Source organism: Odocoileus virginianus, chromosome 1 (genome assembly GCF_023699985.2).
Source record: "Odocoileus virginianus isolate 20LAN1187 ecotype Illinois chromosome 1, Ovbor_1.2, whole genome shotgun sequence".
Lineage (NCBI taxonomy): Eukaryota > Metazoa > Chordata > Mammalia > Artiodactyla > Cervidae > Odocoileus > Odocoileus virginianus.
In genome coordinates this window covers 3,146,021-3,172,616 of record NC_069674.1, presented here as the reverse complement: position 1 = coordinate 3,172,616, position 26,596 = coordinate 3,146,021, and the positions used below count along the sequence as shown (strand labels likewise).

At 46.3% G+C, this 26,596-nt stretch overlaps 1 protein-coding gene across 6 annotated transcripts in view; it reads left to right on the top strand.

Moving 5' to 3' along the window:
• DPP6 (dipeptidyl peptidase like 6) overlaps positions 1 to 26,596 on the top strand; it is a 1,052,271-nt gene that overhangs the window by 780,715 nt on the left and 244,960 nt on the right. For all 6 annotated transcript variants that reach the window (XR_011482010.1, XM_070450430.1, XM_070450574.1 and 3 more), the window contains exon 5: positions 6,611 to 6,685. Coding sequence is in view for 5 of the 6 variants with exons in the window: in XM_070450430.1 (XP_070306531.1) it covers positions 6,611 to 6,685 (75 nt within the window). In the remaining variant the exon portion in view is untranslated. The remainder of the gene's footprint in view (positions 1 to 6,610; positions 6,686 to 26,596) is intronic.

The window sequence follows — 26,596 nt, the reverse complement described above, 5'->3', positions numbered from 1 at the left end:
AGGACGCGTCTGTGGTGGGGCCAGCCATGCCCGCACGCATTTCCACCCCGAGGCTGGCTAAACTGGGCACCAATTCAGCGCCGTGAAGGAGGGGTAGCCTTGTTTTGTCCATAATTCAGATGGTCAACCCTGGCACTGACAGTGCCCGGTGAAATGTTTTGTTTGGCCCACAGTAGTTTTGTACAAACTCAATGTCCGCATTTCTGGCTTTGCTCTAAAAACTGGAAGATCTGGCAGCAGTAAGACATACTGTTCTCACAGATAACAGATCTGGCTGGTGGGGCCGGGGCAGCTGGCCTGTCCCCAGAGTGACCACAAGCCCTGGCTTCTGACCAGACTGGCCTGGGGTGTCAAAACTTTAAGTCTACAGACAAAAGGGTGGCCTAAAAAGTCAGCATCTTTGGCAAGAATACTGTAGAAGGCTGTGGTCCCCAATGTCTCTGTGTATTCTGTATTTCTTCCCGTGTCTGCGTGGCTCAGCACATCTTCTCTGTCCTTGTGTTTTTCCTTTTTCCTCTGGTCTCTCAGATGATCCCTTCCTCTGTATTCCTGATTGCTTCTTTTACTTTTTCTCCCTCTCTTCCTCCCCTTTCTTTGTCTGCCTCTCATATGACAACACAGAACAGAAAACAAAAGTATTTTTTACTTATTTTAATTCTCATTGTCATTCTGTTTTTAACCTTTTAAACTGTATATAATTGTATATATTTAACTTTATAAACTGTATAATTTAACTTTTTAAACTATTTTCCAATGTCTATTTTCTTTGTTTCTATCGAAAATTTTTTACTGAAATGTAGTTGATTTACAATGTTGTCAGTTTCTGCTATACCTCAAAGCTATTCAGTTATATATATATATATATATATATATATATATAGTATATTTATATATGTATATACATATGTATATATGTATATATACACATGTACGCATACATATATGTATATGTATGTATATATGTATACATATGTATGTATGTATATTTTTGTATGTATGTGTGTGTATATTGTATATGTATATATAGGTATATATGTGTATATACATATACATATATATAGGCTTCCCTGGTGGCTCAGATGGTAAAGAATCTGCCTGCAATGCAGGAGACGCGATTCAATCCCTAGGTCGGGAAGATCCCCTAGACAAAGGAATGGCAACCCCCTCCCTTGCCTGGGAAATCCCATGAACAGAGGAGCCTGGTGGGCTACAGTCAGTGGGGGTCAGAGAGTCAGACATGACTGAGCAACTAACACTTTCACTTTCACATATATATATACACATGCATCTGTCTCTGTGTGTGTTGTCATGTCCAATTCTACGGCCCCGTGGACTGTGTGTGTGTGTGTGTGTGTGTGTGTGTATCACAAACTCCCAATCCTTCCCTCTCCTGTTTTTATTTTTAACATAGGTGAGTAGAATATGTTACATCAATACTTGTGTTTCTCAAAGACCTGAAAAGACATGCAGTCGCAGCTCCGTCTCTCTGCCCCAGCCCCGCTCCTCTGTCGGGGAGGCTGGGCTGATGCCGCTCTGCGCTCACACTGTGGGGCATCATTTGACCTTAAGCAGGAGTCTTCTCTGAGCGGGACCCTGGGCTGCATGAGGAGGTGGGTGCCGGGATACCGGATTCATAAAGCACAGTGTCTGCTTCTGGGAAACTTTCAGCCCAGACCCAAAAGAAGTCAGCATTTGGATGAAATATGTTCCAAGTTGCAGTCCCATGTGGGACGGGAACAGGAAGGAAGGAGGAAAGGGTGTGGGCGCTGACAGTAGGTGAGGTCTTGAAGAGGGAGCGTCCCAGCCACCCCGGTAGGTGACTGTGGTCTGAGACCAGTGGGAAGTGGCATCCTCACAGTGTGGACAGGTGGAGTCAGGAGGGGTCTGGGCAGACTGTGTCGAGAAGTCGTAACCTGGGGAGCTTGTCCAGGAGGGCCTGGGAGGCTGTGGCTTAAGCGTCTTGGAAAAGAGCAAGTCACGTGTGTGGTACCTTGTGGGTCCTCTTTGCTCTGTTGGAGATTGGAACGGATGGGGTTTTCAAGGACAACTGTGTGTTTCAGGAAAGTAAGTCTAGATTCCCGTATGAAAGGGTGTGTGGGGAAGAGAAAGATTCTAGGTCAGGAGCCCCCAGGGCTGCTTCCGTTGCAGATGAAGAGCAACCACGTCCTGAATGGAGGGAGAAAAGCAGAGATGGGATGGGTTTATGTTGTGTTGTAAAGGGAGAACCGGGAAGACTCGGAGGCGCTGTGTGTGCAGGCAGCTGAGAGCCAGAGCAGAGATCTGGGTCGTCCGGGGGATTTGAGCCTCGTTGGGTGAACAGTGGCCGTCTCAGGGACGTCGGACACCTCAGTCAGGAGACGTCAGGCCAGGTGCATGGATGGCCAGGGAAACTTTGAGGAAGAGGATGTGCAAGGTTTACACAGGATAAATCAACTGGTGATTGATGTTTGAGTGCTCACAGTGCGACCAAAAGGATCCTAAACACAGTATATATATTATCTTATTTAACTGAAATCCCTAGGAATCTTGTGAGTGGGAACGCTTACTATTTGTAAGAAAGCTGAAGTTTATGAAGGTTAAAATAATTTTTTATGAGTAACATAGCTGTTAACTGGGACTCCTGAGAGCTGAACTCAGCTTTGCCTAATTCCAGAAAAAGTTATTTTTAAATTGCGTAAGGGATCCAGATGCAGCGTTTGCACCCACAGGGATCCAGACGGGACTGAGGCCAGCCCCTCGGGACTGAGAAGGGTGCCCAGCTTCAGATGCATTTTCGTACCTGTGGTCCCCCATGGCATGTCACAGGATTGCTCCTGGAGGCCACCTCACATTGACTAAAATAAAGATTACAGATGCAAAATAGTATATCAGCTTAGCATAATGCAGAAATCGATGATGCATCTAAATGCACAGAATAGTCCACTTTCAAGGTTAGAGGGAACTCGGCTGGTGAAACCACCTGGAGACTTTTCTCAGCAGTCGAGCTTTTATTGTCCTTTGAGCCTGTTCTCTGGCAACTACATTTTCAGGTCATCTCCGGCTCTCACAGGCAGTGCTGAGAGCAGCACCCAGGGCTGTCTGATCCCACGTAAAATGATTTCTAGGTGAATGAGGGGCCCAGGTACAGGCCGGACACCTGGTCCTCGAGTTACCCTTCTTCCTCGTTGACTAGGGAGGGCGAAAGTGCGGTTGTCCGTCTGTTGTTTGGTACGTGCTTCCGTAGAGTCACACAGTATCCTCTTAGATCTCACTTAATCTGGTCACTGTTTGGCTTTTGTTTCATCATTACTAATTTGTGTATTTTACCCGTGTGTTCGTTTTTTCCTTTATGAGGAGATTGTTTTCACAAAAGAGCCTGTGGATATATTGATGCTTTCTGCTCTCCGTTTCCCTCTGTTACTTGGTAATTTGGAGCATCCTGTCTTTTATTTCTTTCTCTCCTGCATGGCCACCTTTCCTTCTCTGCACTCGTAATCACACACATGTGTATCTAGTACAAGAAAACAGGGCACAACCCTTTGGATATACATCTCACCAGAAACATGCCCATATACACACAACACACATGGATCATCATGTAGACCAGTATTTTTTTAAAGTTAGAAGAGTGTTATTAAAACATCATGTCATTGATAACTAAATAGCCCCAAATAATGCAAAGTGTAAACTATACACCGATCTCACTAGTGAGCATAAATGCAGAAATTATAAGTAAAACATTGGCAAGTAGAATTCAGTCATGTATGAGAAACATAATGTTCTCTGAACAGTAAGGTGTGATCATGACAACAATGTTCAGGTGTCAGAAAATCAATCAACAAAATTCACTACAACTGCACAGTAATAGGAAAATACTTATAATTATGCCACAAGATGCTGAAAGGGCATCTGATAAAACTTATCAACCACTCCTGATAAAAATTCCAGGTAAGATAAGAGTAAAAACTGCTTAAGTATGATAAAGACTATTTACCATGAACCAGTGAGCAAAGAAAATCTTTCTAAATGGCAAACAATAAAACCATTTCAATTATAGTCAGGAAGGAATACTCAACATCACCATTAATATTTAATATGTTCTTGGATGATGGGAAATGCAGTATATAAGCAAACTACATGCTGAGTACAGGAAAATATCTGTTTTCTGATAATATAATTCTACTTCAGAAAACCTAAAAGACATTATTTTTTAAGCTACTGTAATTAATAAGAAAATGTATTAATATAGCTTAAATACATAAATAAATCAATACCTTCTCTATTCCTTAACATCAGTATCTAGAAGTAGAAATGGAGAAAATATTCCATTTACAACACAAGAACTGTACAAAGACCTAGGATAAATCTAAGAAAAGCACTAAGAGTTAGAATAAAGCAAACTATAAAATCTTGTTGAAGATTTTTATTTTTAAAAAGATTCAATGTAATCTTAAAGTATCAAAAAGCAGAGACATTACTTTGCTGACAAGCATCTGTAGTCAGAGCTATGGTTTTTCCAGTAATCATGTAGGGATCTGAGAGCTGGCCCATAAAGAAGGCTGAGTGCCAAACTATTGATGCTTTTGAACTGTGATGCTGGAGAAAACTCTTGAAAGTCCCTTGGACTCTCTGCAAGGAGATCCAACCAGTCAGTTCTAAGGAAATCAACTCTGAATATTCATTAGAAGGACTGAAGCTGAAGCTCCAATACTTTGACCACCTGATGCGAAGAGCTAACTCATTGGAAAAGACCCTGATGCTGGGAAAGATTGAAGGCAGGAGGAGACGGGGACAACAGAGGATGAAATGGTTGATCTTGTCTTTCATATGCTTTCCATGGACATGAGATTGAGCAAGCTCCAGGAGATGGTGAGGGACAGGGAAGCCTGGTGTGCTGCAGTCCGTGGGGTTGCAAAGAGTTGGACACGGCTGAGCGACTGAACAATAACAGCAGCAATGTAATCTTAGGTGAGAATACAGTGTTTAAAATGTTAATTCTCTTAGAATTGATATAAAACTTTAACATAATCCTCACTAGAACTTTTAAACAATTAGTACTGAACATTTGATAAAATATTTTAGTCAACATACATAGTACAGTCAAAGTTACAGTTCTTCCAGTAGTCGTGTACATATGTGAGAGTTGGACCGTAAAGAAAGCTGAGTGCCAAAGAATTGATGCTTCCGAATTGTGGTGTTGGAAGACTCTTGAGGGTCCCATGGACAGCAAGAAGACCAAACCAGTCAATCCTAAAGGAAATCAATCCTGAATATTCATTGGAAGGACTGATGCTGAAGCGGGAGCTCCAATACTTTGGCCACCTGATGTGAAGAGCCGACTTATTGGAAAAGACCCTGATTCTGGGAAAGATTGAAGGCAGGAGGAGAAGGGGAAGGCAGAGGACAAGATGGTTGGAGAGTCTAACACAACTGAGCGACTGAACTGACTAAAATCTTGCATACTGTTTTACGGTGTGGATTTATCTTCACTCACTCAGTCCTTATTAAGGATACTTATAGCAGATTCCTGTTATCCATGGCAGCTATGTTTCAGAAAGTCTCCACAAACACTGTTCCTAGGGGATACACAGGAGTACGTTCCTGGGAGTCTTGGTCACAGGAAAGATGCCTAATTCAAGTGAAACTAATTGCTTTAGAGTCATTTCCTTCCTTTGTTGTTGCATGAGAAAACGGACCTGAAAGTTGTGCAGGGTGACGTGATTTTTAGCTGTAGTGAAACATCTAATGTTTACATGTGGTCATAGGGTCATGTGTAGAGTGATGCATGCCAAGCTGACAATATTGGGCTCTCTTACTGGGTGTGAGGGTCTGTACAGCAATTCAAGTGCTTCAGAGAAAACAGACAAGTTGAAGGGAACACAGCATTTTTGATTATTTCATTCATGTAAAATCACCTGTGTGCTATGAAGGCATTTGAAAGAAAACATGATAATGAGTCCTCTATCCACTGACTTGTGACTCAGCGTCCTTGGAGGTGCAAAGGCAGGTTGCCAAATCAGGTGTGGAATGTGATTCTATTTTAGAAACAAATCTGCTTAATATAAGCTTCTAAGTATAACAATGAGCAAAGGAATGCATGCTTAAAGATGTGTGTTAGTTGCTAGGTCATGTCCGACTCTTTGCGACCCCATGGACTGTAGCCCGCCAGGCTTCTCAGTCCATGGGGTTCTCCAGGCAAGGATACTGGGAATGGGTTGCCATTCCCTTTTCCAGGGGATCTTCCCAACCTGAGTCTCTTGCATTTCAGGCGTAAGCTACTGAGCTACTAGGGAAGCCCATGCTTAAAGACACAGAGAGGTTGGGAATCTTGTGGGGAAAGAATTGTTTTTATGTTTATTTATATCAGCGTGTTTCAATAGATAACAATATGTTTTGTTGAAATTTGAAAAACAACAAATAAGGCGTAAAAACAGCATTATGTAACTGAACATTATTCCATTAGCCAAAAAAAGTACAAAGCCATGTTTAATAGACTTTATCAACTTTGCGACAAAGGAACTTTGTTAATAAATTTTGAAGACAGCATCAGCAGGCACAGTCTCATTGCAAGATTTTGAGTTATGTTATATGTAATGTTTTAAAATTCTTTGTTGTTTTTTTTTTCTTTTAGGAATCATTAAGAGCCATCAGATATGAAATTTCTCCAGATAGAGAGTACGCTCTTTTTTCATATAACGTGGAACCAGTGAGTACTCTTCTTGCCTATTTATAGAAGTGTGTTTCTTTATTCTAATACCATATTGAGTATTTTTTCCTTGAATCTCTATTCTTACTGATCTTTGAATCCTGTGATAGTTAATGGGTTCTGGGATAGTCTCCTTTTATGCCGCACTGCCACCTAGGAGAGAGGAAAGGTATGAAAATCTTTTTAGCAGAGAAAAAACAAATCGCTCCTTTAAAGGCCTGTTTCATAGGATTTCCTTGGCAACAAAAAGTTGTCTTTTTATTGATTTATTTTACCCTTTCGTAAATTATTTTTCTTGCCATTTTCTCAATCACGCCATACATTTTATCCTAAGAACAAAAAATGACTTCCAGGTTCTCCCTAAGTTAAAATCAAATGTTATCACAGTATTCTAGAGAAAACTTGAACCGTCACTTTCTTTATATAAATCCTTGTTTTTAGCACTTCCTGTATGAATCTCCCATAAAATTTCACCAGAATTTTTTATAAAATCTCATCCTGGTCTTTGGTAGCACTCTAAAACTGGGTCTCTCTTCTTTTTAATGTACTAATATATCAGAATTCATTTTGGCTCTTTAAATTGAGCAAGAGGGTGCAATGTATTTCTTAAAGTGAAACAGATGTTCGGCTTCCAAGAGATTAGCAGCTTTAGAAATATGCATCGGTGGAACTTTATTCTCTGGCAAATAAAATGTAAAATTCCACTGCTTTCTAATTCTTTTGAGACTATTCTAATTAGAGTTTCGTGAAGCTTCTGTGAGATGTAATGGTGCCTGCATCATCATTCATGTCTGAGTAGCTCCTTGGTGAGTTTCAGAGAATCTTCCCCCAGCACAAGCCACGCAAGCTTGTTGAGTTACACATCAGCGAGGAAGCTGGGGTAAGCATGGAGAAGCAACTCCGATTCTAGACATTTTAGAATTTCTTTTCAAAGTAACTTGACAGCTGGATTATTATTTCTTGACAACTGGATTTCAGTCTCAATTAAAACTTCAATTGGAGATTTATTACTCCAAAAGTAGATCTTTGTAAATTCTCCATCTTCAGTTTTCCATTTACTAGTTTTGAAAATGTCCATTATATAAAAGTTTTCATTTTCTCCATCTGAATCCTTTGGAACAATCAGTCATCTTCATCTATTTGATTAGGGAAGTCAGTGAACTTGACATACTAGCTTTGGGACGCCACGCATCCTACACCCAACCCTACACGCCTCTGAGCGTGATGGTCATGGCTTATAATATTCCAACCCCTTTCACCGCCCTTGGAACCTGCCAAAAATGTAACCTCCACCCTTGAATAAGAGAAGAATCCCAGCAGATATTTGAAGGACTTTTGCAGGAATGGGGGAATGAACTCCGAGTTGCTCCGAGGAGACAAAAGCAAAGCCCAAGCGAGAAAAGCATCAAAAGACAGATTTCAGGTCATCTTACTCGACAGTCTTTTAAAAATAGGAGGATCTCAACAGTGGGATGAGTTGCCGTGTTTGGTAATGAGCGTCCTGCTCCTCGAAACTTCAAAACAAAGTTTGTATTTGTTCTTCAGAATCTTTTAGAGGAGATTCTCCTACCTGCTCACTTGGAGTACCTGGGACCCTGTGATTCTGTCCATAATGGAGTTCTCCACCATCCTCCTCCTTCCTCCTGGTGCTCCTCGGGGAACAATGCCTGAGGATCATATTGCAGCTGATGCCATTTTGGGAAAGAATATTTTGCTAAACCCGAGTCTTCATCATGTAGAACACAGGCTGTAAATAGACACCTTGAGCTAACGCTTTCTCCCTGCACAGCATCCGAAGGCCTTTGGAGTAGACGTGTGTTGAGTTTGATTTCTCAATTGAGGGAAAATGTAAAAATTTTTTAAAAAAATTGTACTGATTTAGCTATATTTTCAACTGTAGAAATGATCAGAGTATCAAAAATGTGTGCTATATTTAAAAAATCTATATAACTGGACATTTTTAACCTGAATCAAAGAAGTAACCCTTGACAGTTCCCAAGTGCTGAGCCCTTACTAAGCGTTTGACTGTCCAAGCGACCTGCCTGGACCATGTATTTCTCCCTCTCGGCCATTCAGACTAGTTGCAGTGTTGTGTCAGTTCCCAGTTGTTTGACATCAGCTAGTTTCATCTGCCCATTTTTAATGCCGTCAGCTGTTCATAGAGCAGGAGGTCCTTAATATCCTGTCCGTCCCCTCGGGATGTGGCCCAGGACCACGTGTGTATTTCTGGTGCTGGATAGATATGTTTGTGGCATTATCTTCACTTTGAACTCCTTAACTCTGGATCAAGATTCAAAGTGACTTTTTTTTAAGTCCTTGAAATTCTATCAAATACACAAAAAGGGGAAAAAATGTATGTCATGAAAGAAAGAGACACCTATTTGTGAAACATTCTAGTAACAAGCATTCCATGTTTATTTGGGAAATGGGATCTTGCTAATTAGCATATGTTTTTTTCCTACTAGACTTTTATAATGTTCTTAAACTTACAGCTTAACTAACAGCCTTGAACATCCACAAATTATCTAATTTTTAACTGTGTCAACCATAGGCTTTTAAAACGGTCTCAAAAGTACCCTTTTTTAAAAAATATAAAAAGTTAGCAAATTAGATTTGAGAAAGATAAACCCAAGCACAGTTTTCCAATTTTTCCAGGCCTTGGATGGCTATAGATCCATAAATGTCTCTAGAATTGAAAAGTAATAAACAGTATTATGTTTTAACTTATGTGTACCAGTCCTGCAGTTTGCAGAATATGTTTATTTACACCCTCTCACTTCTGCTCAGAAGACCACTCCTGCCCACAAAGAGCCAGTATTTCTGTTATTTTGCTTGTTTTACTTGTAGAATTTCATAACATTTCTCAGTGTATCACTTCTAAAGGATTCTCTTGAAACTAAGCTAGACATTGGGGGATAGTAATTTTTTTATTTTTAATTTGAAAGCTATTTTAACTATACTAACTAAACTATACTAATAGGAGTAAATATCCTTCAAGTTATCTAATTAGAGCAACCATGTTCCTTCATATCGAAGTATATTTGGCAAATGTGAAGAGTTTCTCAAACTCTTAGGGGAGGAGGGGAAAAATTTAAACCTTGATATCTTAGATCATTTAAAAATATTAATACATTTTGTGACTTTCAAAGAGGAAAGAGAAATTATATCTGGAAAATATTCTTTCTTAGCAATTATTTTCTAGAAGCGCCAGTGAATATCTGTGGACGTTTTGGCTGCAGTGTTTAAAGGAGATGCTACGCTGTGCTTAGTCGCCTAGTTATGTCCGACTCTGTGACCCTGTGGACTGTAGCCCACCAGGCTCCTCTCTCCATGGGATTCTTCAGGCAAGAGTACTGGAGTGGGTTGCCATGCCCTCCTCCGGGGGGTTTTCCCCACCCAGGGACTGAACCCCACTTCTCTTATGCACAGGACACATCTGCTGAGGGAATATGATGTTTCTTCGTTCCTTATGTGGCTCCCCAATCAGATGGGCCAAGAGGTGTGATGATAGCCTCTATAGAGGACTGTGTTTGGGGCAGGAAAATGAATTCTCATTGGTCCTCTGCAAGCGACTTTCTGATGACTTCAGGTGGCCCAGACCTCTGTGGTTCTCCTGCTGGAGAAGTGGAGATGCTGTCCTGTCCATTACTGACATGGACAGTCCATGTCAGTCCATGGACATGTCCATTACTGTCCATTACTGACATGTTGTGAAACCAACATGGAGGATCACTTAGCTGTCTAGGTTACTGTGTAGATTAAATTCATGATATAAGAAGATGCCTAATCCAGATCTCGAACATCATGGGTTCTATCTATGTAACTTCTCGCTATGATTTTTTGTTTTTATTATGATACTTTCAAGATTGGTAGTATAAAGATACTACATAAATCCAGGGAAATACAGTATTGCTACCATTCTCTTAGGCACCCAAGTGAAAGCTTACTCTTTTTTTTTTTTTTTTCAGTACTAACTACTTCTGGAATCTCAAATTTAGCAATAAAAGTAGAATACAGAGAGAAATTGTTTGGCCATTAAATGTGGATATATGTCTCTTGCTTTACTGGTATACATCTTAAAGAGCTTTTTCAAGTTTTGTGCTATAAAAGGAGACTGTACAAAGAACTATTATTATGTTCTTTCTGGCTTCTAAGGATTGTGTATTAGCAGTTAAAGAGGATACCAGTTAGTTGGGGAAGTTACTCGAATCACTTGTTATTCTAAATACAGATGGTGGTTTGTGGAGGTAGCATGCTTCCATCCAGACCCCGGTGTCATTATTGTCAGGTTTTTAAAAATGTATTTTATTAAACTAGAGTTGATCTATCATGTTGTGTTAATTTCTACTGCACAGCAAAGTGTTTAGGTGAGATATATGTGTGTGTGTGTATATGTGTGTGTATATATATATATGTGTGTGTATGTGTGTGTGTGTATATATGTGTGTATGTGTGTATATATATTTGTGTGTGTATATATATATTTGTGTGTATATGTGTGTGTGTGTATGTGTGTTTGTGTGTGTATATATATTTGTGTGTGTGTATATGTATATTTGTGTGTATATGTGTGTATATGTATATATATATATAAATATATATATATATTTGTGTGTGTGTATATATATATGTGTGTGTGTGTATGTGTGTGTGTATGTGTGTGTATGTGTGTGTATATATATATTTGTGTGTGTATGTGTGTGTGTATGTATGTGTGTATGTGTGTGTGTGTATATATATGTGTGTGTGTGTGTGTGTATTCTTTTTCCTATTCGTCTCCATTGTGATTTATCACAGGTTACTGAACCTAGCTTCTATATACAGTAGGGCCTTGTTTATCCATCCATCTGTCATAGCTTATACCTGCTAATCCCAGACTCCCACCCCTCCCTCCCGCCCCCTCACCCCCTTTGTCAAGGTTTGCATCTCCCAGCATCCCCGGTCAGCCCTGCCTGTGGTCTGTGGCACAGAGGGTCTAGGAGCCCACATGTGTGTGGATTGGCCTTGGGCACCTTTGCTTCCTACAGAGGCAGAGAGTGGCAGTTTCCTTGCATGTTTTAGGTGTCTAGCACTTAAAGCTTTGAGCCAAGTCACAGACCTACTTTCTTTGCTTTTCTCAAAGGCGGACAATGGGAGATGCTGGTGACACAGGAGTGTGTGGTCCCTTGGCTTCTAGCATCTTTCCTCCTCAGTGCGGGGGAGAGAGGTGCTCAGCCCCAAAGTTCTTGATTCCCACCCCATCTCCCGACAGGCATCCTTCTCAGACCTGAGATAAGGTGGTTTCATGCTGAGCTTCTTGCAGGAATTTGAAGCCGTTTTCAGATCTAATAAATTGCTACCCTTTTTCTGCCCTTGTGGTAAGTTTATACAGCCCATATTACCATCTAAGGGACCATGAACTTTATAATTCATATGAAATTTGAAAAACAGCCAAACACACATAGATCTGGTTGAACCTGCCTGGTTTAAGGTGAACCTCAGCAGAATTTTAGAATCTCCAATACCTATGTCTATGAGAGTAAATTTTTTAAATTTATTTTTAATTGAAGGATAATTGCTTTACAATATTTCGTTGGCTTCTGCCATATCAAAAAGTCTACAATCAATAAATGCTGGAGAGGGTGTCAAGAAAAGGGAACCTTCTTACACTGTTGGTGGGAATGCAAACTAGTACAGCCACTATGGAGAACAGTGTGGAGATTCTCTAAAAACTGGAAATAGAACTGCCATATGACCCAGCAATCCCACTCCTGGGCATACACACTGAGGAAACCAGAATTGAAAGAGACACGTGCACCCCAATGTTCATCGAAGCACTGTTTATAATAGCCAGGACATGGAAGCAACCTAGATGCCCATCAGCAGACGAATGGATGAGGAAGCTGTGGTACATATACACCATGGAATATTACTCAGCCATTAAAAAGAATTCATTTGAATCAATTCTAATGAGGTGGATGAAACTGGAGCCCATTATACAGAGCGAAGTAAGCCAGAAAGATAAAGACCATTACAGTATACTAACACATATGTATGGAATTTAGAAAGATGGTAACAATAACCCTATATGCAAAACAGAAAAAGAGACACAGATGTAAAGAACAGACTTGTGGAGTCTGGGAGAAGGCGAGGGTGGGAGCATTGGAGAGAACAGCACTGAAACACGTGAAATAGATGGCCAGTCTAAGTTTGATGCATGAAACAGCACAGTCAAAGCCGGTGCACTGGGACAAGCCAGAGGGTTGGGATGGGGAGGGGGGCGGGAGGGGGGTTCAGGATGGGGACACATGTACACCCACGGCTGATTCATGGCGATGTATGGCAGAAACCACTACAATATTGGAAAGTAATTAGCCTCCAATTAAAATTAATTAAAAACAAATAACTTGAGACGAAACCAAACTTGTGGACTGACTTAACAACTCTACTACAACTCAATTAATATAAGTCTGACTGTGTAAGTTCCTATTTGCAACCACTGTAGTTACTATTGTGGGCTTCTGGTAACTGACCCACCAGCCAGTCCTTCTTCATTAGAAGAACTGATGAATTTTTGCCCCGTAGTGACTAAGGGAAAGGAATTCATGAGTCTTCAGCTCTTGAACTAGATCTTCTGCACTGTCCGCAAGCCTTTTCTGGGCCTTCCTCAGGGAACCGGCCCATCCCGGTGGTTCTTGCCAGATGAGTCCCTTTCACGTTTCCACGCGTCAGGGCTTTGCTGGGTCGTGGGAAACCGTCCCGTGACTTTTGCACTGTGTGCTGTGACGCAGCTCGTGAAGCTCCGTGTGTGGTTTTACGGGGCCGTGCATGTCCAGCAGCTGGTCAGAGTTTTCAGGAGCCTCTGCTCCAGGCTGAGCTGGCGTCTCGGGTCTGCTCACTGTTTCTGGAGGGAGTAGATCCTTCCCGTGCCAGAAGTTCCGTCATGGTGGATGAGTTTTGTTTGTTCCTGAAGTGAAAGCTACTTCACATCTCGGGGGATTGCTGTTGTCGTGTTGTCAACACAAAACTGGTTCGAAATGCACAGGCGCAGAATTTCGGGTTTTTTGTTTTGTTGTTATTTTTGTTTGTCTTTCTATTCTGGTTTCAGAGCTAGATTTGAAAGCACAGAATTGGACATGGGAAAAAATGTGGACCTAACAATGGTTCTTTTCCCTGCAAAATGCAAACATTGTTGAGGTGATTGTGTGTGTGTGAGAGAGAGAAAAATGATGCTCCAGACAGAGGGAGAAAGAGGGTTGAACTGACCTGCAGCACTCTATGGGGCCAAAAGTACTGATTAATATTTTGGAGAACAGTTTCTGTAGGTGTTTGAAATATTTATTTGCATCATGGAGTGTTACAAAAAGAAGCTTTCTGGGCATATCTGCAGGCAGCAAAAAGCCCTAATGAGGCCATGCCTGCAGCTCTGGGCGTGCAGCTGGACTTTAACAAGAGATAGCCTGTGTGCGGTGACCCGGAGCATGTCCCCTGGCATGCCCTCTAACCCCTGGCATGCCCTCTGACCCGTGACATGCCCTCTGACCCATGACGTGCCCTCTGACCTGTGGCGCACCCTCTGACCCGTGACACGCCCTCTGACACATGGTGTGCACCCTCTGACCTGTGGCGTGCCCTCTGACCCGTGGTGTCCTGGAACAACCCTTTGACCTGTCACGCCTATGATTAAGAGCAGGCATTAATTGGTCTGTGTGCTTCTTCCCTGGCCCTTCTCCAGCCAGATAACCTTCAGACGTGTACGCAAGATCACATAGGTCTCTCCCTGGCTTTCACCTTAGACTGATGGCCGGCTCCTCTGCAGTGAGGCCCCAGATGCCTCCGCTTGCTCTTTGCAGCCCTGTCTCTGTCCGCCACCCCCTCTGACCTCAGGGCCTTTGAACCCCTCCCTCTCCCACCGTCTCCGGGACTTTCTGCCCACGGGGAAGGGACACCTCCTCCAGGTGAAGGAAGAAGCTTGTCTGTAGGCAAAGAGGCAGCGGGACCATTGAGTGTCTCTTGGCGCATCCTCTTATTTTCCCCAATAATGCATGAGAATCATGGCAGAGGAGCGGGCATCTGAAGAGAGCAGAAGGACCCGCTGGCCTCTTCCCCTCGAGGGGCCGGGCTGGGCAGGCTGCAGGGCTGGTGCAGATGAGGGTGCGGGGAAGGCAGGCCGCCAAGTGGCACCTCTCCTGGAGCACTCATCGGTTCAGGGCCCCCTCCGCTGTTTGGTGTCCTCTGGGGCTGGAATTAAGCAGGTGGGTGAAATGGGGAGTTGAGGCTCTTTTCAAAGGAGTGATTATCGGGAGGGACTGTTGACGCTCATCTGTTCACAGCGGGAAGTGAAGCCCAGAGGGGCCACAGGTAGAAAGTGGAGGAGTGATCAGAAATCTGGAGGGGAGGAAGCGTGGGCAAAGGCAGCGGATGGATGCAGTGTGGACATCAGAAAGCGCATGTGAGACGCTGCAGGTGGTGTCTCAGGATGGCTAAGCCAGTGGGAGAAAGAGAAGACAGGTGCAGGGCTCAGGGAACTACCAGTGTGGGGAAGATGTGCTGGAGGCTGGGGGTGTGACCTGGGACCGGAGGGCGGATTTACTGGTCGGGGCGAAGGACTTTTCTCCTGCATCTTCCAGCCCTCGGTAACCGGGAAGGTTATGGTGAAATGAAGAGATGAAGAGACGCTCCATGGAAGAGAGGGTGTTGTGATCTGTCTGTAGCCTGGCATCAGTGAGGGCAGGAGCGGGGAGGGACAGCTTCAGGAAGAGCCTGCCAGTCAAAGGACCAGCGTCTCGGAGGACCCGGGGAGGGTCTGAGAAGCAGGCCACAGGCCAGGGTTCGGTGGTGCCAGCAGATGCTCAGCATCTGCAGGAGAGGGTGTTGGGGAGGGGGCCGCCACACTTCCGGATGGCGGTGACCTCACCCAGGGTGTTTCAAAGACCGCGGGCTGGAGGAGGGTCTCTGAGTCATCTCAATTAACCAGCGAAGCTGTGTCATTAGTAATGAAAGAAATGAAGAGATGTAAATGAGAAGAGTGGGTTTGCGGAGTGACACAGGGCAGCGTGAAACAGAGAACACTTAATTGCTCTTATTGTGAATGGCCGTCATTGTAATGTACAGAGGGGGAAAAGGCCTCACATTCTTGGTAAAGATCTGTTCTTCAGTTCCAGTTTAATAGCCCATCACTGTGGGTGAGCTGTGTAACAGCAACTGTATACAGAGACTCGGAGCTGATTAATATGGACAGCAATTGTATGCAGAGATTACTGTGGACCCAGCCACTGGGCCTTCCCAGCGACAGCTAGGGCTCAGAGACTCATTATCTCTCCTTGGTGGTTAGAGCGTTTTTGTTTCTAAAAACTGAAGGAATTCATCCTTGTTATAAGTTAAGACCAGTTCCATTTGTGGTTTTCAGCTCCAACTGCCATCAGAGAAAATGATTTAACAGAATGGTATGAAGGTGCTGTTCGTAGTGTTTCCAATAGCACATGCTATTGGAAATTTTAGCTCAGCGGTAGAATCAGACAGCCCATTTCCAGAAGCAGGTTAGAACATGCTCTTGCTTTCCTTCTGGGCAACTAGACATTATTTTTATAATAATGGACAGGCTCTCTTGAATGTCATTTTCAAGAGTTTATTGGGTTCCACTTCTTCCTTCGTGTTTTCCGCAACGAGTCGGCTGTATAACTGGAGAAACTCGGTGATGGGCTCCCTGGATGATGCAGCAAGTACCCTGGGAATTTGGAGTTTTATTAAACAGTAGGTTTTAATTTCTATCGTCTTTTTCCATTTTAGTGGATCCCTTACACCTGAGTGGTATTGTCACAAAAATCCCAAAAGCAAGAGAGGGAGTCTTCAGGCTCACTCTGTGTGAGTGTGTGTAGTGAACACCGACGTCTGGACTTGGCGGGGTTCCCTGATACACCTGCCGTGGTGGGGCTTCCAGCCAAGTCAGTAACCGTGGGTTTTGAATCTGTAGAAATTAACGAGCAGAAACAGTGTGTTGCTTTTGTGTTGTTGTTTAATCACTAAGTCATGCCTGATTCTTTGCGACCCATGAACTGCCGCACGCCAGGCTTCCCTGTCCTCCACTATCTCCCTGGGTTTGCTCAGACTCATGTCCCTTGAGTTGGTGATGCCACCCAACCCTCTCATCCTCTGTCGCCCCCTTCTCCTCCTGCCCTCGATCTTTCCCAGCATCAGGGTCTTTTCCAGTGACAGAATGTGGTGCACTGGAGGAGGGAATGGCAAACCACATCAGTGTTCTTGCCTCGAGAAACCGTGAACAGTGTGAGAAGGCGTTGCCTGAATGATCCTAAATTGGGTGCTGCCGTGGGCATTTTCAGTGACTTTCCTCCACTGTGTGGTGCTGACAACTTAACAGGCAAAAGGTGTTGATGTCTGCAGGATTCCCCGTGTGTGTACAGTGTGTGTGCTTGTGTGTACACGCGTGTGAAGGGGTGAATAATTTTCACTAAAGGCAAGAAGAGACGGGGAGTATGCAGTGTTATTCTTGCATCAGAACTACAATCTGCTGTATAATTAAGCAATTACATACTGGAGAGAGTCGTCCCATTAGGCAGAAGGAACATGAGCTAGCCAGCATCTCCTAGCTCTCCACCTGACCTATGCATCAAGAGCTTTGAAAGCTTCTCATTTTTTTTTTCTGCTTCCAAAAGCTACCAAAGATAATTAATCATCCAAAGAAGGAAAACCTTTGCTTCACATGGGAATGAGAAAATATAACGAGACTGAAATCCATCAGTAGATTTGGTAGATACTTAGCTCTGATTACATAAGTCCTTGGATGAGGCAATAAGAAAGGATTAGTGAAAGCATCCAGTAGTCTAATCTGCATCATGTCACCACTGTCATTTTTACTGGATTGCCCCTGGCCTAAATTAACCAACAGCTTTGCCAACCTCGATACTGACTGCCCCCAGGGAGCCCCAGGGAATGAGGAGTGTGGGTCGAGCCTCACAGGAGGACCCGACAGGCGGGGAGGAGACAGGTCCTGGGGCCAGTCCATCCACATGTATTTAAATGCACGTCCCCTCGCAACCCCCCAGGGAAAGAGGATCATGAGTGATCGCCCAGGAAGGGTTAGGAGGGCTCCAGCCTGGGAGATGCTCTGAATCACAGTGTCCCTGCGTGCACAGAGGCAGGAGCAGACAGAGGCAGACACAGCAGCGAGAGTGAGTCAGCAGCTTGACCCAGATGCTTGCGTGTGCGTCCTAAGTCACTTCAATCATGTCCGACTCTTTGTGACCCCATGGACTGTAGTCTGCCAGGCTCCTCTGTCCCTGGGGTTCTCCAGGCAAGAATGCTGGAGTGGGTTGCCATTCCCTTCTCCAGGGGATCTTCCCGACCCAGGGATTGAACCTGTACCCATGATTCTTATGTCTCCTGCATTGGCAAGCGGGTTCTTTACCACTAAGGCCATGTGGGACACCCCGGATAAGGAGAATAAACTCCCTCTGTGTCCTGGAACAAGACCCTTAGGTGAGAGAAAATTTCCCAGGGATGAGCCCCATTATCAGATGCTAAGTTTCTCAAATGAGAAGTATCGGTACTGCCTTAATGAAGAGTCACATTGGATTAGGGCTTCAACCTATGGATTTTGAGGGGTCACAGTTTATTCCGTAGCATTGAACCCCTGGTTTCCCCAAATTCATATTCTTCTCATGTTCAAAATACATTCTTCTGGTCCACAGAGCCCCCAGAGTCGTATCTCAACATCAGCTATAAGTCTCGGTCCAGAGGTGCTTGTCAGCATCATCTCCATCAGATGTGGTGAGACTCCAAGCATGATTCACCCCGAGGCTGAATTCCTCCCCAGCTGTGAACTTGTGAAAGCAGACAGGCTGTGCGTTTCCAAAATACAGCAGTAGGACTAGGACAGATGTGGGATGGACGCTCCTATTCCGAGTGAGAGAAGGCAGAGAGAAGAAAGGGGTCACGGGCTCCAGGCATGCCCAGAACCTAGCAAAGCGAGTTTCTTTGTATCTTAGGGCTTGAGGATCATCTTCTCCGGGTCCATATACTGCCTCCTGGGCCGGGTGGGGCATGAGCGTCACCCTCACGGCTCTCAGAAAGGGGGGGTCCTGCCCCTGAAACCCCAGGCGGGGCATTCTGGCCATGCCCACTGGAGAGGTGGCCCCAGTCCTGAGTTTTTGCCAACAGTGACTGATTACACTTGTGCTTCCCACCCACACCAACCCCCTTACCAGTGGGTCTTCAGAAACCCAGAGGGCGAGAACAAACCTTCTCACTTTTCTTGGCGGGGACAGGCTGAGAATGTTCCAAGCCTTTCGGTTCCGCTTCCTTTTTTTTGACCTTTCCTTCCTCGGTTCATCTCGCGCCTTTCACATTTCACTAGGAGCACCAGGAGGACCCAGGCTGCCACGACAACATTCAGCCTCGTCAGCTGAGTTTCCAATTTCATGGCTCACAAGCTCCATCTTTCACCAAAGACTGGAACACAATGCAGTCAAAATTAGTTGTCGCTTTATAACAGGAGTTGCTTTTCTTCTCATTTCCAGTAGCATCTGAGACCTCGTCAGAATGGCCTTCCCATCCACATTTCTACCACCGGTCTCCTCCCTGCAATGCAGGCTTTTCCTGGCAGGCACTTAGAACTCTCCAGTCTCAGTCCATCACCAAGTTCCAAACCTGCTTCCACCTTTTTAGGGATTGGTTACGGCAGCACCCACTTCATGGGGCCCACATCTGTGCTAATCAGCTCGGGCTGCTCGGACCAAAAACTGCATACTGGGTGGCTCAAACAACAAAGGTTAATCTTCTCAGTTTTAAAGACTGGAAGGTCGAGGTCCTGGCTGGTGTGATTTCTGATGCGGGCTCTCTTTCCGGTTTGTAGGCTGCCACCATCTTGCTGCAGACGTTTCCTGGGTGTGTGTGTGTGCAGACTCGCTGGTGCTTTTTCTCATGAGCACACCAGTCTTATTAAACCAGGGGCCTCCCCTGTGACCCCGTTTAACCTTAAGTGCATCCTAAAAGGCCCGTCTGTAAATGCAGTCACTCTGGGGGTTGGGGTTCTGGTGTATGAGCTTCTTGGGGACCCAGACGTTCAGCCCCAAAGGTCACCCTCCTCTAGCTTCCCTGACTGGTCCCCTTGGCTGACCCAGAGGCTACTCTGCTCTCCCCTTCCGTGGACTCTCCCGTCCTGAATTCCCGAGGCTTCCGCGCGTGCTTCTCCAAGCCTGCGCAGTCAGGGCACGTCCTGGGCAGCTTTGTCTGAAACCGCAATTGCTCTGCAGGCTATTGGCACCCCCCAAAATGTGATCCGCAGCCGAGCAGCAGACGTCTCACTGGGAATCTCGTTAGAGACCCTGGGTCTCGGGCCCCCGCTCGCACCGTCATGAATGGGAACCTGCACTTTAGGAGAGACGGGCGTGACCTGTATGTGCGCTGCTGGAGTTGGAGGCGTGCTGCTCTACACAGCAGTGCCTCCCCGTCACGTCTGCCCCAGGTCCTCACCTGGTCTCCAGATCGTGTGTTCTGCTGCCCCCTGGGGACCTCAGACCCAGTGTGTGCAAACTGATTTCATTATCTGCACCCCCAAATTGGCTTCGCTTTCTGTGTTCTGCGTGTCAGTGGGTTGGGACGAGCCCCACCAGCCCTAGTCCCAGGGCCCCGGCTGTAGACCTTGCATCTCCTCCTCTCCCCCCACCACCAGGCATGTCCACTTCGGTCTTCCTCCACTGCTGCTCCCTGGGGCAGGTCTTCACTTGCGTCCTGAGAACTGAGTTCCCTCCCAAAGGGCGTCTTTGTCTCAGGCCTCCCTCCCACTGCACGCAGCTTTAACCTGTCCTGCAGCCTGCCCTAGGCACCAGTCAGCTTATCCCAGTCTCCACCTTACAGCCTTTGGGCCCCCCTCTCACTTCCTGCTCACATCCTCGAGGGCGCCTTCAGGAAGGGGTCCTTTGTGGTTGGACCGTCTCCACCTGTGACACTCAGGCCTGTTTCAGCGCCTCAGTGACCGGACCTCTGTCTTGCCTTTGGCCTTTGCTCTCCCTGCCAGCAAAACCACCTGCCCGTCACCCCAGAGCTCCTCCACGCCCCACTGATTCCTCCCTTCGGAAGAGTGTGCAAGAGGGCATTAGTGACCCTTGCACAGACCACAGGGTCCACAGCGCTTTACAGTTTTCCAGTCACACGCAGGCTGATCGGTCTCCACCATCACTGGACTTGAAGACCCTCACAGGGAGCCTTGCAGCCTGGCTGTCCCATATGGATCCCTCACTGTGACTCAGTTCACAAAAGGAAGAGCCCCCCTCGGCCCCCACTCAGAAGCTTATGATCAGTCAGGCCTCCTGGGCTGTGAACGCGTGATGCAAACCATGCCACCCAGGAAGCCGATCATGGCACTGACCAACATCAGCCCCCGCGATTCCCACTTCTTAAAGCAAATGCACTTTTGTTAAGCCACGTGTGTACCAGAGGTGTTCTGCTGAAATATCTTCTAAAGCCTCTCATGCTAAGGCGGCTTTTAATGTCAGAAATAGTCAAGAACCCTTCACAGCTGACTCTGTAATTATTCAACTCAGAACGCACGCAGAACCGCTACCTTCAGAGGACTCTGGTCTTGATGCTTCTCAGCCCGCCTGCAGCATCTCCTGGATTTCAGTTTACATGGAACATGATGAAAAGTTGGTTTTTCTTTCTCATTAAAGAAAAATTTTTTATTGACATATTTGTTAATTTTTTTCTGTGCTGAGTTTTCATCACTTTGTGAGGGCTTTTTCCAGTTGTGGTGAGCGCGGGCTGCTCTTCACGGTGGTCTGCAGGCTTCGGGCTGTGGTGGCTTCTCCTGTCAGAAGAGCCTGGGCTCTGAGGTTCTCGGGCTCAGGAGCCGCAGCCGCCAGGGTTCTAGAGCACAGGCTCAGTGGCTGTGGCACGCAGGCTTAGTTGACCCATGGGGTGTGGGACCTTCCTGGACCAGGGATCGAACCCATGTCCCCTGCATTGGCCGGTGGATTCTTGTCCACTGCACCATCAGGGAAGGTCCTTCTTTCTCATTTTTAATGTTTATAGCTGCTGGGGTGTACAGCTCTCTGAGTTTTGAAGCCTGTGTAACCACCATTGTGGATCAGGATGCTGAAGGCTCCACCCCCGGAAAACCTCCTCTCGAAGCCCCTATGCTGTCTGGCCCTCCTCCACCCTGGCCTCCGGCAACCACAGATCTGTTTTCTGTCCCAATAATTAGACCTTTTCTAGAATGTCATACAAATGGCAACAAACAGCATTTAACCTTTCTAGAGCAGCTTTAAAGAGGAGAGGACGTTTTGATGTCCAAATATGGAGAATATCTGAGGCTTCTTTGGAATATTGTTACCTTCACCATCTAGTCAAAGCTATGGTTTTTCCAGTAGTCATGTTCGGATGTGAGAGTTGGACCATAAAGAAGGCTGTGTGCTGAAGAATTGATGCTTTTGAACTGTGGTGTTGGAGAAGACTCTTGAGAGTCCCCTGGACTGCAAAGAGATCCAACCAGTCCATCCTAAAGGAAATCAACTCTGAATATTCACTGGAGGGACTGATGCTGAAGCTGAAGCTCCAATACTTTGGCCACCTGATGCAAAGACCTGACTCGTTGGAAAAGACCCTGATGCTGGGAAAGACTGAGGGCAAGAGGAGAAGAGGGTGGCAGAGGATGAGATGGCTGGATGGCATCACCAACTCAATGGACATGAGTTTGAGCAAACTCCAGGAGATGGTGAAGGACAGAGAAGCCTGGCGTGCTGCAGTCCATGGGGTTGCAGAGAGTCAGACACGACTTAGCAACTGAAGAATAGCAACAACACTGTCTAGACATGTGCAGTGTTTCAGTTGAAAGAACTTATTTGCTGTTTGGTGAGACATGTGACTCCAAGTTCAGCTGTGACAGATGTGGTGACCTACCTTGTCCTTCACTTTGAGGTTGAAAATCCAACAAGCCTTTCTAGGCCGTACCCTCTGCACGGGGTGGGGTGTCTGCCCGTGGAAAGTTCAATCAGAGTGAGAAGAGAATCCCACGGGAGCAAACGAGGCAAAACTGAGTAGGGTCATGACCTTGTCTCTGGGCAGGGATTCCAAGGAGTTGTGGGCGGGGCAGGGGGGTCCTTGGAGGGGGGTGGTTTCTAGGGGAAGCTGAGCTGAGCACAGGGGACTAAAGCAGGGGTCTGACCCAAGTTGTCAGGTCAGGTCAAGAAATGAGAGGGGGAAGAGGCATTCCCCAAGGGACCCCCATGAGCAGATGCTCAGGGTGGGGTGTTCCTGATGGGTTTGGGCATGAGATTCATCCACACTGACCACCTGGAGCAGCCAGCGCGAGCCCCAGAGTCTGTGGAGCTGGGGTTGGCTGGCAAGAAGGTGGGTTGTGGTCAGACTCTTGTGCTTGGCTTGATCCTTTGTGCCACTGGCTTGGAGACAGAGCCACGTGGCCATTGACTCGGGGGACAGGCAGAGTGACAGGGACTCGGCCACTGTGTGGCCTAACAGGCCCAGGAGGATGCTTGAGGGAGGAGCCCTGAAAAAGTCCGGCCCTGGCAAGGAGGGACCGGCTCCCTCCTGACCGTCTCCGCCTCCAGGGAAGCTGTGATATCGGGGCTTTGGACAAACAGGACCCAGAGCTGGGAAGAGGGCAGAGCAGAGCCCAGGGCCTGGATAGCACCATCCATCTGAGGTCACCAACTGCTGAGTTGAACTGCTCAGTTCAGTCCAGTCCCTCAGTCGACCCTGAAATGGACCTTTCTAAGAGCGTCCCACCCACCCCCCACCTCGCGGGAGAGGCCTGAAGCCGCCTGGCCCCGCGTCCCAGGACTCTGCATAGTGCAGTGGGGCGGGAGCCGTCTTCCTGCCCCGGCTTGTCTTGTCTGTTCCATCACCGTCTCTCCGCTGCTCTGTGGAGCTGACAGAGGGGGGCTGATTGCACGGGCAGAAACTGATCTGTTTCAGTCCCTACTCGAGGACCTGGGCGGAGCCCCGAGCAAGATCCAGGGAGACAGGATGGCAGGCAGACGGCATCAGGCCTCGGGGGCACGCAGCTGCCGCCCCGGGCAGTCTCGCTGGCTGTGACGTGTGTGGCAGGGACAAGGCTTGGTCGGTCATTTCCTCCTGTCTGGTCCCCCAGATGGTAGGGCGGAGCAGCGGCCAGCGGATCTCAGGCCAGGGATGCTCGCGGCCAGCGCCCTCCCAGCTCCTGTTTCTGCGCAGGCTCTGTCGGTAAACAGCATTGAAGGAGCCGGGCGGCCTCCTCGGGCTTGCGGACGCTGCCTCTCTTCACACAACCCTGGTTCCTGGCGTCCCCAGAAGGGTCCCCCGAGGAGGGAGGCGTCTTTGCTGGGTTAAAATGCCTCTTCTCTGAAAACAGACACCATGTGATGTCCCCTCTATGTGGAATCTACATTACGACACAAATGAGCTTATTTACAAAACAGACTCACAAGCACAGAGAACAGATTCATGGTTGCCAAGAGGTCAGGGCTGGAGGAGGGATGGGCTGGGAGTTTGGGCTTAGCAGATGCAAGCTATCATACATAGGATGGATAAACCGCGAGGTCCTACTGTACAGGACAGGTTCTGTGGCAATCCATAATAGAGAAGAATACGAAAAAGAATGTGTATGTATGTGTGTGTGTGTATATATAACTGAGTCACTTTGCTGGACACCAAAAATTAGCAACATTATAAATCAACTGTGCTTCCATACAATGAAGAAAATAAAACAAATGGCTCTTCTCTAAGCTGCTGGCAGTGGATTTCCTGTGGATACTTTCACCCTAATCACAGGACAGAGACTGGTTCATGGCTCCTCCGAGGGGCAGTCGGTGTTACTTTAACATGAAATAGACGCCTGAGGTCGCCACTGCCCGCAAAGTAACTTTTTCCCTCACTATCAACAGTGAGAATAATTCTCACCCTGGGTTTCTCACTCCCGAGACGTCTCCTGCCTTTTTGTCAGCTTGTGACTTGTTCTCGGACCGCATCCCAACGCGCCACTCCTAAGTGTCTGCATTAGACTCTCAGATTTTTAATGCTCCTCAACTAGATGAAACAGCTAGCATTTCTGTTAAAACAAAAGTATCCATGGGCCTCACAGAATTAGTAATACATATATTCCTGAAATGGTTTCTCGAGTGGCTTAGATGGCAGAGAATCTGCCTGCAATGTGGGAGACCCAGGCTGGGTCGGGAAGATCCCCTGGAGAAGGGAATGGCCACCCACTCTGGTATTCTTGCCTGGAGAATTCCATGGTCAGAGGAGCCTGGCGGGCCACAATCCCTGGGGTCACGAAGAGTCGGACGTGACTGAGCGACTGGGCACACACACACGCATACACATATTCCCACAAAGTGGTTTCACAAATTAAATCAAATTGTAATTACTAAAGTAATCACAGACTTCCGCTCTGTGTCTGCAGCTAGTGGTCAGCCCTTATTTTCAGTCCTGTGGACCTCACACACGCTCAGTTACCTGGAGGCTTAGTGGAAGAACATCTTCTCCGTTGAGGAGAAACAACCTTGTTAAACTGTAATGGATTAGTCTATTCTCACAAAGCCATTTATCAAAGGAAAACAGAAGCTGGATCCGGAGAAAACCTCTGCCCATATGCATTAATTTACTCAAATCTTTATCTGTCACCTGAGTGCGCTTGTTCCTGAGGGTATTGGTTATTTTTACTTAATCTATTTTATTTTCATCGACTGGTGAAATTGGCTGGAGTGACGGCATCAGCTTTTCTTGTGTGGGATTTCGTTGAAGAAATCTGATTAGTCCCCAAATTTCCTCTGCTTAGATTTACGATTATCAACTGATGCCTGCTATGCCTGTGCCTTCAACCACTTCATTCCTTTACGTTTTCTCAACATGAATGTGTAATTCTTCTTGTGCTGATCTGAATTTAAGTCATGGTTCACAGCGTCATAGGGTTTTGAGGCTGAAGGGGTGTTGTCAGGTCACGGCCCAGCTGTGGTCACAGTCCACTGTCTGTAACTTTCCTGGAAGGCTTCTGTCTGAGCTCTCATGACTTAGTTCTTCCTTGCAGACCTCCTCTCCCCAGACTGGACAGGTCTGCTGTGGGGAGAGTTCTTCTGTGAATGTGTGCTAAGTCACTTGGTCGTGTCCGACTCTTTGCAACACCATGGACTGTAGCCCGCCAGGCCCCTCTGTCCATGGGATTCTCGTGTTCTCTGTTCAAGCAAGAGTACTGGAGTGGGTTGCCATTTCCTTCCCCAGAGGATCTTCCCGACCCGGGGATGGAACCCGCATCTCTTACATCTCCTGCATTGGCAGGCAAGTTCTTCACCACTAGCGCCACCTGGGAATCCTGAGTTCTTCTATAGACTGATTTAAATCTACTCTGGAGAAGTTCCCGTCTGCTGGAACTTGCTCCACCTTGAACACGGCAGGACTGTCCCCAGTGATGGAAATTCTCTGTATCTGCCCTCTCCACCATGGTAGCCACTGCCCACACACGGCCGTGGAAACCATGAAATGTGGCTGGTGTGACAGAGGCTCCATCTATGACTTTGTGTTAGTCACTCAGTCGTGTCCAACTCTGTGTGACCCCATGGACTGTAGCCCACCAGGCTCCTCTGTTCATGGGATTCTCCAGGCAGGAACACTGGAGTGGGTTGCCTTTTCCTTCTTCAGAGGATCTTCCTGACCCAGGGATCAAAGCCGGGTCTCCTGCATTGCAGGCAGACTCTTAACCATCTGAGCCAGCAGGGAAGCCTATAACTGTAATTAAGTGCATTTAGCAACAGATAGTTGCTGCCCTTAGACACTCCAGCTTCAGAGTGACACTAAATACAGTTTCTTCTCCTTTCTCACTTGATGACCGTCAAGTATTTAAAAGCAGCTTTCATACATCCTTAGCCTTCCCTTTGCTGAACAAGTGTCCAGACTCTTAACAGCTTAGTCATCCTTGATTCACCC